General features: G+C 41.4%; 1 protein-coding gene across 4 annotated transcripts in view; it reads left to right on the top strand.

The window, feature by feature from the left end:
- The window catches only part of MCF2 (MCF.2 cell line derived transforming sequence), a 256,235-nt gene that overhangs the window by 235,314 nt on the left and 6,048 nt on the right, over positions 1-14,873 (top strand). For 3 of the 4 annotated variants that reach the window (XM_073599249.1, XM_073599248.1, XM_073599252.1), the window contains one exon: positions 6,418-6,518. The exons of the other annotated variant lie outside the window; for it this stretch is intronic. In XM_073599249.1, coding sequence (XP_073455350.1) covers positions 6,418-6,518 — 101 coding nt within the window. The remainder of the gene's footprint in view (positions 1-6,417; positions 6,519-14,873) is intronic. 4 annotated transcript variants of the gene reach the window in all.

Here is a 14,873-nt window from a genome sequence, read left to right as displayed (position 1 = left end):
GGCCAACACTGTGATAGGCAGCCTCATTATTCAACAGAGAAGTGTGGAAGCGGAAAGCTTGGCTTCTTCTGCTGAAGATTTCCAAAGGCAGTTAGTACCTACAACTAACATCTGGTTTTAGTTTAGCATTTCATGTTTGGTAGAGATTTTCTTTAAAGATTCAGATAAATGCAAGCATCTGACTTCAATGTCCATGTGCTGGAGGGAAATCTTAGGATTTCTTTAATTGAGTTTCAAATAAAATAGTGTTACAAAGAGCTGTGGCATAGACTGTTCGCTGTAATTTCCACCATTCAGTAGGTAGTGACATTGAGCTAATTATTCTTTTTGTACCTTTAAAAATTAGAAGAAAAAACAAATGTCAGAAATAAAATTCTAGCAGAGGTTCTGACCCTTTCCCACATCACTACTAGATAAATTATTTTTAATAGATTCTGCTTTCAAAGATAGTAATTGCACTGAGCCAGTAAGAGTTCCCTAGTAAATCTACAAATTTAATAGAATCATAAAAATATCTATGGTCAAAGTTGCCTACAAGATATAAAAAAAATACTTTAAGAGAAATGCTGCAATATTAAAGTGGTTGTAAAGCCACTTGTCATGTTCCTACAATCCACACTGATAGCAACATGTGACCCACTGTATGTCCTTTTATTTCAGAGCGTCTCCCGTGACTCCTCACCTCTCTCCTCTCACAGTCTGACAGGTACAGTGGGAGGGGCCGAGAACTCCCGCTGACGTCAGCAGAGAGGAGGGGAGGATAGGAAGAGAGAGATGAGTAGTCACGTGAGCGTTGGGAGGCACTCTGATAGAAGGTATAAATCGGCTTTTTTTAATAAAGGACATACAAGCGGGCACATGTTATTATCTAACAGAGTGGATTGTAGGGACATGACACTGTTATTTTAGCAGCAGGAAGGGAGGCCCGTGGAGCAGATCGTAGCTGATAGGCAGGGAGGGGATCGGGGGAGAGAGGAGACACAGCAGATGACGGAGGCACATAAACTGACCATGGTGTCAGGGCTCAGCAGCCATGATGAACTGTGGTCAGTTTACAGGGGGGAGGGCAGAACCAGGCAGGATCAACCAGGTATTTCAGGTGATACAGGGGGCCAAATTACACAGCACAAGCACTGTGCTGTATAACATGCTTTGAAGGAACAGGATCCATTTTTTTTTTCTTTAGGGTTACAAACACTTTAACTCTAAATATGTGCTCCCTGTTATACTTTTCTTTTAAAGCTTATGTAAAACTAAAAAAAGGAATTTAATATATTTCAGCTTACCAATTCTTAGAGGTGGTGGCTGCGTTAATTTTTTCCTGTCTTTTTTACTTTATTTTCATTCCTGCTTTATTCTAGTAATCCTGCTAATAACACACTTGCTGTTTTCTATACTGGAGGGAGTCATGATTGTCACACAGGCTGGACTTCAAACACTGTTCATCTCTATTACATGGATTGCTAGGACTAGTACAACCACAGTTCCTGAAAATTTAGGACGCTGTTTAAAAATCTACATAAAAACAGAATGCAATGATTTGCAAATTTCATAAACCAATATTTTTTCACAATAGTAAACATATCATATGTTTAAACTGAGAAAATGTAGCATTTTAAGAAAAAAAAAAAGATAATTTTGAAAATGATGGCAGCAACACAACTCAAAAAAGTTGGGACAGGGCAACAAGCTGGCAAAGTGGTACAAACAAGGAAGAGCTGGAAGAACATTTTGCAAGGAATTAGGTTAGAAAGAAAAATATCAATGCTAAACCGCATACTGCATCTATGATAACAGCACGTCTTCGTAGTAGAAGAGTCTGGGTGCTTAACTGGCCTGCCTGCAGTCCAGACCTTTCACCAATTGAAAGAATTTGGCGCATCTTGAAATGAGAAATACAACAATGAAGACCCAGGACTTTTGAGCAGTTAGAATCCTATATCAGGCAAGAACGGGACAACATTTCTCTCCCAGTTCCTAAATGTTTTGCAGGACAATTTTATGGGTCAGATGGTAGATGCACCAACTAGAAATAAAGCGTTACTGTATCTACTGATTACCAACAATACAGACCTGATCACGGATGTGGAAATACGGGGCAATTTAGATAACAGTGATCACAGGTCAATTGGCTTCAGTATAAATCACACAAATAGGAAACATAGGGGAATACAAAGACACTGAATTTCAAAAGAGCCAACTTCCCTAAACTGCAAACCTTGCTAGAAGGCATAAATTGGGATAAAATCTTAGGAACAAAGAACATGGAGGAGAGACGGGTTTGCTTTAAGAGCATATTAAATAAGGGCATTAGCCAATGCATCCCATTGGGTAATACATTTAAAAGAGCGAACAAAAGTCCTGGATGGCTTAACTCCAATGTAAAAATGCATATAAAAGCAAAGGAGAAGGCCTTCAAAAAATACAAGGTTGAAGGATCATCAGAACTCAGACTTTATAAAGAATGCAACAAGAAATGTAAGGGTGCAATAAGGACGGCTAAGATAGAACATGAAAAACACATAGCGGAGGAGAGCAAAAAAAATCCTAAGAAATTCTTTAAGTATGTAAACAGTAAAAAAGGAAGCACAGACAATATTGGCCCCATAAAGAATGAGGAAGGACATCTGGTTACAAAGGATGTGGAGATGGCGAAGGTATTGAATTTATTCTTCTCCTCAGTCTTCACGAGGGAATCGGGGGGCTTCAGTAACCAAAACTGCAGTGTTTATCCTCATGACACATCACAAGAAGCACCTCCATGGTTAACAGAGGGCATAATTAAAATTAGATTTGGGAAACTTAACATTAATAAACCACCAGGACCAAATGGCTTGCACCCAAGGGTACTTAGGGAACTCAGTCAAGTAATTGCCAGACCATTGTTCCTAATTTTTACTGACAGTCTACTGACTGGAATGGTACCAGCTGATTGGAGAAAAGCCAATGTAGCACCAATATTTAAAAAGGGCCCAAAATACATCCCTGGGAATTACAGACCAGTTACCCTAACATCAATAGTATGTAAACTCTTGGAGGGGATGATAAGGGACTATTTACAAGACTATAGGGTGAGTACATGGATTGAAAACTGGCTACAAGGGGTGAGTTCAGAGGGTGGTGATAAATGGGGAGTACTCGGAATGGTCAGGGGAGGGTAGTGGGGTCCTCCAGGGTTCTGTACTGGGACCAATCCTTTTTAATTTGTTCATAAACGACCTGGAGGATGGGGTAAACAGTTCAATCTCTGTATTTGCAGACAATACTAAGCTAAGCAGGGCAATAACTTCTCCGCAGGATGTGGAAACCTTGCAAAAAGACCTGAACAAATTAATGGGGTGGGCAACTACATGACAAATGAGGTTCAATGTAGAAAAATGTAAAACAATGCATTTGGGTGGCAAAAATATGAATGCAATCTATACACTGAGGGGAGAACCTCTGGGGGAATCTAGGATGGAAAAGGACCTGGGGGTCCTAGTAGATGATAGGCTCAGCAATGGCATACAATGCCAAGCTGCTGCTAACAAAGCAAACAGAATATTGGCATGCATTAAAAAGGGGATCAACTCCAGAGATAAAACGATAATTCTCCCGCTCTACAAGACTCTGGTCCGGCCGCACCAGTCCTCAGGAAGGATGTACTGGAAATGGAGCGAGTACGAGTACAAAGAAGGGAAACAAAGCTAATAAAGGGTCTGGAGGATATTAGTTATGAGGAAAGGTTGCGAGCACTGAACTTATTCTCTCTGGAGAAGAGATGCTTGAGAGGGGATATGATTTCAATATACAAATACCATACTGGTGACCCCACATTAGGGATAAAACTTTTTTGCAGAAGGGAGTTTAACAAGACTTGTGGCCACTCATTAAAATTAGAAGAAAAGAGGTTTAACCTTAAACTACGTAGAGGGTTCTTTACTGTAAGAGTGGCAAGGATGTGGAATTCCCTTCCACAGGCGGTGGTCTCAGCGGGGGGGGGGGGGGGGTCGGGGCCATCGGTAGTTTCAAGAAACTATTAGATAAGCACCTGAACGACTGCAACATACAGAGATATGTAATGTAATACTGACATATAGTCACACACATAGGTTGGACTTGATTGGACATTTACAGAGTAATGTTAAAAGAAGAGGGGATGCTACCTCATGGTAAGCATGGTCCTGTTCCAACTGTCTTGAGACGTGTTGCTGCTTCAAACCACCTAATTTCTTTGTTAAAATTATCCTTTTTTTTTAGTTGAAACATTTGATATATTTTCTGTTTTCTGTTGTGAATAAATAATGGGTTTATGATATTAGATTTTACACAGTGTTCCAACGTTTTTTGCATTGGGGTTATAGTTTACATGATAAATACTGTATATTTCTGCTTTCTTTTAAGATCAGAGGAAAGACACTGCATTTCTTGCAAAATCAAGTTATTTTTTTTTTACTTGCTAAAAGTGTTCTTAGCCTGAAAAAAAAATTAAAACTAATGCAGCCACATCTAAGGACTGGTAAACTGCAATATATAATATTTTTGGGGGTTTAGATAAGCTTTGAAGTAAACTTGTACTATATAGGCATGAGGGAAGTGATTGCTGATATTGTTAAGTTTTTAGACAAAATAAATTACTTATTCTTATCATCAATATAGCATCCAGTGCATTGCTGGGGCACATTCAAAATGTTTTTCAAATACTGACTTTTTTTAAAGTCATATAGTGATGGCATCTAGCGTGTTATGATCATTACACTTCACACAGATTTTTGCAGCATGGGAGATGTTTCTGATGATCCTGATTACATATGCTGCAACAATGGAGGCCACTGAAACTCACAAAATGTTGGTGCTTCCAGTTCTTCCTCAGTAGTTAGTAAATAATGACTTCTCAAATCTCTGACTGTAGGCAGGCCCGGCCTGGGACAAAAAATAGGCCTGGGCATTTTAGACTAAGCAGCCCATGACATATTTACCAGCCCCTTTCCCACTCTCTATCCTCACGGAGGCAAGGGGGGCCGGGAAAGAGCACAGGGAGCTGCAAAGCATGGGGGGTGAACAGCACAGGGAGGGGTGGACATAGAGCATAAGGGGGTGGAGAGCAAGGGGGACACAGAGCATGGGGGGCTGAGAGCACGGGGGGGCTGAGAGCACTGGGGGCAGCCTGAGAGCGCGGGGTGGAGACCAGGGGGGGCTGGAGAGCACAGGTGGGGCCTGAGAGCATGGGGGGCAGCAGAAAGAAGCTGGATAGAAGGAGCCGCTGCATATAAAAGAATCAATCTCTCCATTTTCTTCCTGCAGCCTCTGAATGCCTGCGGGGAGGAGAAGCGGGCTTTGGGAGGCTGCAGGAGGAAAATAGATAGATTGATTCGTCTATATGAAGCTGCCCTGTCGCTCCTCCTATCCAGGTGAAGGGGGAGCCACACTCACTTTCTCTCTGGTCCTGCGTTTCCTCCAGCTCCTCCGTATTCAGGGCCACAGGTCAGCTAACCGGTGTGCCCTATGGCCAGTCCTGGGCCTGACTGTAGGTGTTTGAAAGTCTCACTGTGATTTCTGTAGTTGATAAGACCATACACAACATTCCTGTTTACCCAGATAGCAAAGATAACTTGCCACAAATTTGTGACAGTCTTGAATTATAAGTCAGTTAACTTGCTGCACATTTTCACTGGCAAGTTGTACACTTGCAGAGCACTTGAAGCACAAGTTCTAGTTGACACTTTTCCAGTTTGTAGCAAATTTTGCAAGTCTCTAGCACAGTGTTTCTCAACTCCAGTCCTCAAGGCGCCCCAACAGGTCGTGTTTTCAGGCTTTCCATTATTTTGCACAGGTGATTTGATCAGTTTTACTGCCTTAGTAACTACCACAGCTGTTTTATCTGAGGGAAATCCTGAAAACATGACCTGTTGGGGCACCTTGGGGACTGGAGTTGAGAAACACTGCTCTAGCAGGAGCAACATTACAGTGGTGAGTCTACAGCAAGAGCTCTGCAAGTAACAGTGACCCCTGTGGTGGGATGACTATTGCGCAACATAACTGAACTTGCAGCAGACTTGCAGAATGTTTTCAAAGAAAGTTGATCTGAAGTCATGCAATGCAGTGCACTTTTGCAAATGTGCAACAAACCTGTGAAGCCTGGCAAATCTAGCAATAGCTTAGCAAGTCTTTTTCAAACTTGCAGCACAATTGCTTGCTATCTGGCTAATAATATTCCTTATTTTTCCTTCTCGTACATACATTTTTACTGATGCTCTAGAAGTTTGGTGTGTAATTCTAATGAAGGCAGATGTTTGCTGAGTGAATTTTAGTCTGCAGCAGCTGTTGCTTGGTCTTTTTCAGCATTTATTAGCAGCATCTCAGAAAAGATAGGAGTGATGAATTACCTCTAAGTAATGTCACATGAAGGTGCTAAGGTCTGTGTTTGTACGAAAATAGGTTAGTGAAGAATTTGAACAGGAAAAAAGAAGGTTGGATTAACGGAAACAACTTGCAAATTATCATTGGTGAATGCAGGATCCGAGCTTCTAAATTAACAGGTAATGATACAGGAATGCATTGTGACAAGTGACAGTAAATAACAGAAAATATGCACACCATTTTTATGTTCAAAAAAATTATGCTATTGTTTATATTTTTTATTTCTCTTAATTGTTTTTTTTTGTTTGTTTGTTTTTTCTTATAACGTAAAAATGTTATAATACCACACTTTGTGGCAGAAACATAATTTTAGTGCAAATGTAAATGGGACGTGTTGCACTATAAAGGTAGCACTTCACAGTCACACTAATGCCCTGTACACACGGTCGGATTTTCCGATGGAAAATGTGTGATAGGACCTTGTTGTCGGAAATTCTGACCGTGTGTAGGCTCCATCACACATTTTCCATCAGATTTTCCGACACACAAAGTTTGAGAGCAGGATATAAAATTTTCCGACAACAAAATCCGTTGTCGTAAATTCCGACCGTGTGTACACAAATCCGGCGGACAAAGTGCCACGCATGCTCAGAATAAATAAAGAGATGAAAGCTATTGGCCACTGCCCCGTTTATAGTCCCGACGTACGTGTTTTACGTTACCGCGTTTAGAACGATCGGATTTTCCAACAACTTTGTGTGACCGTGTGTATGCAAGACAAGTTTGAGCCAACATCCGTCGGAAAAAATCCTAGGATTTCATTGTCGGAATGTCCGAACAAAGTCCGACCGTGTGTACGGGGCATTACTGTATTAAAATTATCCTTGTCCAAACTGAAACTAAGTATATGTTTCTATTTTTTACATATTTTTCCTATTTTTATTATACAGGAAATTAAATAACTCTTGGGAGTCATTACCACCAAAATAGAAGCATTGATTGTCCCAAAACAAGAAAAAAGTGTTAGGGTTGATTTACTAAAACTGGAGTGTGCAAATTCTGGTGCAGCTCTGCATAGAAACCATTCAGCTTCCATTATTTTTTGTCAAAGCTTAAAGGAGAAGTATAGCCAAAGCTCTTTTAACTGTACTTCTCCTGTGGATCACAGGAGTGCTGTTTGTTCTGCACTCCTGTGACTCGTTTTCATCCGATAGCATGCTAAAGCTCGCTGTCAGCTGACATCACATTGCTGGTCCAGGCTCTGAAAAGATCACAGCCATATGGTCAGGCTCCACCCAGATGACTGGAACCGGCAGCTGGGTCAGCCTCTCAGCGAGCCGCTAAGATCCTGAGCCACCTGCTCCACAGCTTAGTGCTCCAGCGAGCGCTCGAGGGGCAGAGCAGAGAGCCGGTGACTGACAGTCACCAACTCTCTGCTCACTGAGAACTGAGCAATCAGCAGTCTTTGATCGCTAAGTTCTCGGTCTTAGAGCCAGCGGGGGACAGATGCAGCATTGGACCAACTGAGTGAGTATACTTTTTTTTTGTTAACCCATTCTTCTCTTTTAAATGAACAAGCTGAAGTTAGAAGCTACCATGCAGAACTGCAGTAGATTTTGCACTCTTCAGTTTTAGTAAATGATTCCTACTGTAATACCAGTTATTGACAGGTTAGGAGGCCCAAAGGTGAAATGTGAAAATTATTCTGGCGCTTAACTGGTTAAAATGATTAAAGCGTATCTAAATCAAAAATGTTATATATCGCAGCTTACCAATTGTTTCATCATGACTACATTCATTTCCTATTTGATTTTTTTTTCTTTTCTTTTAATCCGGTGATTTGACCAGCAAGTCTGTTCCTTTAACCAGGAACAGCCAAGGTGTCCAGCAAAAGTACCAGAGGGTTAAGAATGATGAGAGTGTGTGTGTGTGTGTGTGTGTGTGGGGGGGTTTACAACTGCCAGCTTTTATTCATTTATGTAAAGCCTTTATCCCAAAGGGAAAAACAAACTGTTCTAACTGCTTAAAGAAAGTGTTAGACCTCATACACACTATTACATTTTCTGCAGATTTTTGTCTTCAGATTTACCAAAAACATATGATATGAGGTCAACCCTTAAGAGTTTCAATTTGTATGCAATCAGGCAGGCCCTTACAAACCACTACATGGTTTTGGTAAATCTGAAGACAAAAATCTGCAGGAAATCGAATATTGTGTATGGGGCTTTAGCTGGCATTTTAATTTGTTACTCAAGTCCATCTAAATCCAAGACCCCATATACACTATACAACTTTTGTTGTCTACTTTCCTTCAGATTTACCAAAACCATGTAGTGCAAGGGCCTGCCTGATTGCATACAAATTGAATCACTTAAGGTTTCACCTCATATTATATGGTTTTGGTAAATCTGAAGGAAAAAATCTACAGAAAATTGTATAGTTTGTATCCAGCTTTAATCTCCTAGTGCATCAAACACTACCCTCTGCACAGGCTGACAATGTTGCTGTCCTAAGGAGTCTGCTTTACTACTTCATCCAAAATGCAGACTCCCTAGGGGTTCATTCACACCTATGCATTTTTAGTGCTTTTTGCATTTTACAGATTTGCACTACAGAACGTGTTCCATAGGAAACCATGTTAAATGGACTGTAGTGCAAATCTGCAAAATGCAAAAAGCACAAAAAATGCATAGGTGTGAATCAGGCCTAAGGCCCCTGTGACCTGAACGGGCACTCCATGTTAGCCTATGGAGCGACGGATGTCAGTGGAGACATGTCCGCTGACATCCGACCCGGTCCGATCCGCTAAAAGCAGACGGATGGCCCTACGTCCAGGTCCATAGCCATCGGATCGGGTGAGATCTGATGTAAACAGACATGCGGACATGCTCCTCCTGACAAGCCCCTCCCCACTCAGTGAGCAGAGAGGGACCTGTCATCCTCCGGCTCAGCGGAGATCAACGGAGAGATCTCCCACTGAGCCGGCGGACCGAGGCAGACTCCGTGGAAGCGGAGTCCGCCTCGTGTGAAAGGGGCCTTAGACAGGAAGTATGCTACTGGCCAGATCACCAGGTGAAATAAATAATTAAATAAATAAAGGTAGCCACCACATTAAAGGATTGGTAACCTGCAAAATATTATTATTATTTTATGGTTCAATACCCCTTTAAATGGCATACATAAATTATTCCAAAATATTTACTTAACAAAAATCCTCATTGCTTTGTTCATAAGTGGTTATCATTATCAACGGGATTACATTTTGATAACTTGAGCCTGTAGGCAAACAGATTCTGGCACCCTAATTAACACCTCTCTGCTAGGATCACTTTTTACATAAAACACAAGATGCAAAAAAAGATGAGAAAAGCCATAAAACATGTATTTTCAAAATCAAGTCACACAGAGTTGTTTATGATACATGGGGCGTTTGGAAACTAAATGTTATTCGGTTTAGGTTTACATTTAAGTAGATGAGTAATCAGAAAGGCAAAATGATAATGAGGAGCATAGTGGTATTGATTTACTAAAACTGGAGAGTGCAAAATCTGGTGCAGCTGTGCATTGTAGCCAATCAGCTTCTCACTTCAGCTTGTTTAATGAAAGGGGTTGTGAAGTCAGGTTTTTTATCTTAATGCATTCCATGCATTAAGATAAAAGGCCTTCTCTGTGCAGCAGCCCCCCTCTGCCCCCCTAATACTTACCTGAGCCCCATCTCTGTCCCGAGATGTCCACGAGTGTCTCGGCCGTCCGAGACTCTCCCTTCTGATTGGCTGAGACACAGTGGTGGCGCCATTGGCTCCTGTTGCTGTCAATCAAAATCAGTTAGCCAATCAGGAGAGAGAGAGAGTGGGGATGAACCGCAGCTCTGTGTCTGAATGGACACAGGGAGCTGTGGCTTGGCTCAGTTGCCCCCGTAGCAGGCTTCTTGCTGTGGGGGCACTCAACAGGGGGAGGGAGGGGCAAGGAGCGCCGAAGAGGAACCTGAGAAGAGGATGATCAGGGCTACTCTGTGCAAATCCACTGCAACAGCGCATGTAAGTATAACATGTTTGTTATTTTTATAGAAAAAAATTAGACTTTACAATCACTTTAAGCTTTGACAAAGAAACCTGGAAGCTACCATGTACAGCTGCACCAGATTGTGCTCTTTCCGGTTTTAGTAAATTAACCCCAATGTGTTGTAGAAACTGGACTAGGTCACATTATACAGTATTTATTGGAAACTTGTACTGGGAGCAAAATGCAGACTGTCATTGTGGTTATTGACCCAATACAAGTCTGCAGACCGGGAGTTCTGAGTTGACTCTGACTTCACTTTTGTGTGTCTATTTCAGGCAAATACTTAAGAAAGTACTAAAATGAAATACCGCCAGTTAGCAGTTTCAGAAGATTTTCAACAATGGTCTTTTCTTTTAATAGAACAAACTAAATCACATATCTAGAAAATGTCAGTGACGTCTGTCTTTGTATTTATCTTGCTTGTTCTGTTGAAACATGCTGGACAGTTATTATAATATAGTAAAACAGTCTTACATTACTTAACACCAGGGTTTTTTAACGTCAAAATACCAGTTCCTCCTACAAAACTAACATATACTCACCTCTAGTTTCTAGAGAGATTAAAGTGTGTTCAGTTTCAGTTTGCCTTTCTATTTATATACCACAGTAATAGAAATAGGCAGAGATTTTCAGTCTAGCACATTTTATCTCAGCAATGTGTTTGCGCCCAGTGATATAATTAGGAGAGAACAGAATGCCAGGCGACGGTTGGGACAAAGGGCACTGGAATAAAGGATGAAAAAACGGTGAGATATGTTCATAAAGCTGCAGGTGAATTGGGCTCTGACCATTATTATAGCTTTTCGTGGAACATGTAGCACTCATCAAACATACCATTCTTTTAGTCCCCATTCACACCTGAGCGTAGCTGTTTTAGGCAGAAAGTCGCATGTTTTTGCTGCGTTTTGCCGCAGTTTTGTACAGATCAAAAGGTCACCAATCTAAAAAGCAGAAAAATGCCTGTAATCTGCCTAAAAAAAAGTTCCAGAACTTGTTTGAGCTTCAGGCGTTTTGGGGCTTCTGGCTTCAAGCGTTTTGAGTGGAGATGTGAACCAGCTCCATAGAGAATAAATTATTTTTTCCTCTCTAGCATTTTGTAGCTTGAGGCTTCAGGAGGGTGTGGCTTGACCAACAGGCTTCAATATAGTGCCGAAGAGGCATTGGTGGTCCAGGGTGGGGAAAGTCCTTTGGAAACCTAGCGTTTGTTTGCAACAAAAGAATCTGCAGGGAAAGTGGGAGCTTTTGTCCACAAGATGAACTAAAGCAATAACCAATTAATCATCTAACTGATAATTTTGAATAGTTTTTTTTTTTAATAAATCCTTTCCCTCTTCGTTCATGGAGATAAGGTTATGCTGCCACCTACAGGATGTTTGGAATGGCAAATTCCTGGCTTCCCACAATCACACAAAGGGATGTGCTATTGCTGGGAACCCAGGACACCTGTCCTGTATCTTTTGCAGTGTGCCCCAGGTTCCTACCTCCTCAAACTCCCCTCCTGCAGCAGCCAGCATTTTTCCCACTGGATGCCTCTATCAAGAGTACACGTCAGAGCCAAGAGAAGTTAGGCTCCTCCTCGGCTCTGACATGTATCATGCACAAGAGGAGGGGGCCATATGATCTGGAGGAGATAGGGGGTGTCAATCAACGTGGATTTATGCTGAGAGGAGTAATGGAATTTGGGAGAGGAGAGGATTTGTGCTAGAAGAGCGGAAAGGATTTGTGCTGGGAGGGGTGGATTATTGCTAGAGGGGGTGATTTGAGGGCAGGATGTGTGCTGGGAGGGGGGATTTAAGGGGGGTGGGTGTCGCAGAGGTTTGTGCTAGATAAGTAAAAAAAAAAAATAAAAAAAAAAAAATATATATATATATATATATATATACACAGTTGTGCTCATAGGTTTACATACCCTGGCAGAATTTATGATTTCTTAGCCATTTTTCAGACAATATGAATAACACAAAAACATTTCTTTCACTCATGGTTAGTGTCACGGAACGCCCCACACTCCGCTTGAGTGCTTCCGTCATATACCGCTTCCTAAGTTCTGGAACACGAGTCCAATGGATCTGGCTATAGGAACCCCAAGAACTAGACAACACCAGTCTTGGAGTACATCAGAACTAACTTTATTTTGAGATCTCACAGACCTTTATACAGCAGGGATGACTCAAAGCTAACCTAATTAACATGACCTAATTTACTACAAAATGTACCCAGACCAGATGACAGTCTTGTGGGCACCGAGCTTCACACATTAATACAATTAACAATACAAACAACAATCTCCCCCCTCCTCAGCCTAGACCATTCGTCTATTAGCCAGGGCTGGTGGCTAATGTGATCAGCTCTCTCAATTAACATAAACACATGTTGATAACACCAGCATCTCCTCACAGGATGTGTCCCAGCAGAATGAATCAGTCTTATCAGCAGGGGGCTGCTGGAGGAATCCCCCCTCCCTCTTCAGGGACACAAATATACAGTAAGGAGTCCCCATACAATATATACATGACTGAGTCCGATTAATACAGTTCAGACTGGATTTCTCATTCACCTCAAATGCTAGGGCCCATAATCGGTGGGCAACAGGCTTGCACACAGTCCTCTCCAACAGCCTCCGCTCTGGCCATGCCCGTGACAGTTAGTGTTTGGCTGAAGCCATTTATTATCAGTCAACTGTGTTTACTCTTTTTAAATCATAATGACAACAGAAACTACCCAAATGACCCTGATCAAAAGTTTACATACCCTGGTGATTTTGGCCTGATAACATGCATACAAGTTGACACAAAGGGTGTTGAATGGCTATTAAAGGTACCCATCCTCACCTGTGATCTGTTTGCTTGTAATTAGTGGGTGTGTATAAAAGGTCAGTGCATTTCTGGACTCCTGACAGACCCTTGCATCTTTCATCCAGTGCTGCACTGATGTTTCTGGATTCTGAGTCATGGGAAAAGCAATAGAATTGTCAAAGGCTCTGCAGGAAAAGGTAGTTGAACTGTATAAAACAGGGAAGGGATATAAAAAGATATCCAAGGAATTGAGAATGCCAATCAGCAGTGTTCAAACTCTAATCAAGAAGTGGAAATGAGGGATTCTGTTGAAACCAAACCACAGTCAGGTAGACCAACTAAAATTTCAGCCACAACTGCCAGGAAAAGTGTTCAGGGTGCAAAGAAAAACCCACAAATAACTTCAGGTGAAATACAGGACTCTCTGAAAACATGTGGTGTGGCTGTTTCAAGATGCACAATAAGGAGGCACTTGAAAGATGGGCTGCATGGTCAAGTCACCAGAAGAAAGCCATTACTACACAAATGCCACCAAGTATCCTGCTTACAATACGCTAAACAGCACAGAGACATGCCTCAAACCTTCTGGCAAAAAGTCATTTGGAGTGACGAGAACAAAATTGAGCTGCTTGGCCACAACCATAAACGCTACATTTGGTGGAGAGGAGTCAGCAAGGCCTATGATGAAAGGTACAGAGGTGGATCGCTGATGTTTCGGGGATGTGTGAGCTACAAAGGCACAGGAAATATGGTCAAAATTGATGGCAAGATGAATGCAGTATGTTATCAAAAAATACCAGAGGAACATTTGCATTCACCAGCCAGGAAGCTGTGCATGGGACGTACTTGGACATTCCAACATGACAATGATCCAAAACACAAGGCCAAGTCGACCTGTCATTGGCTACAGCAGAATAAAGTGAAGGTTCTGGAGTGGCCATCTCAGTCTCCTGACCTCAATATCATTGAGCCACTATGGGGAGATCTCAAACGTGCAGTTCATGCAAGACAGCCCAAGAATTTACAGGAACTGCAGGCTTTTTGCCAAGAGGAATGTGTAGCTTTACCATCTGAGAAGATAAAGAGCCTCATCCACAAATTACCACAAAAGACTTCAAGCTGTCATTGATGTTAAAGGGAGCAATACACAGTATTAAGAACTGGGCTATGTAAACTTTTTATCAGGGTGATTTGGATAGTTTCTGTTGCCATTATGATTTAAAAAGAGTAAACACAGTGATTGATAATAAATGGCTTCAGCCAAACACTAATCTTGAGTGGAAGAAAAGTTTTTGTGTTATAATTCATATTCTCTGAAAAATGGCCAAGAAATCATAAATTCTGCCAGGGTATGTAAACTTATGAGCACAACTGTATATAGTGAACGTTTAGCGTGAAGTGCACTCCGTCAGACATTTCAGTGCTGAGCAATTAGGCCCTTCCACAGGCCGTATGTAGGAAAAACAGAAGAATGGGATTGCTGGACTTAAAATGTAATGTAGAAAAGACATCATACAAAGAGAAAGTACTCCATTCAGTGTCCAATACATTAACGGTTTCGGGCTACCCAGATAACGCTTTTCATCAGAACAAGACACATCTAACAATGAAAATCTTTACAGGTGTATATATATATATATATATATATATATATATATTTTTTTTTTTTTTTTTTTT

Source organism: Aquarana catesbeiana, linkage group LG09, assembly GCF_042186555.1.
Source record: "Aquarana catesbeiana isolate 2022-GZ linkage group LG09, ASM4218655v1, whole genome shotgun sequence".
NCBI classification, from domain to species: Eukaryota; Metazoa; Chordata; class Amphibia; order Anura; family Ranidae; genus Aquarana; species Aquarana catesbeiana.
This window is presented reverse-complemented; position numbering and strand designations above follow the sequence as displayed.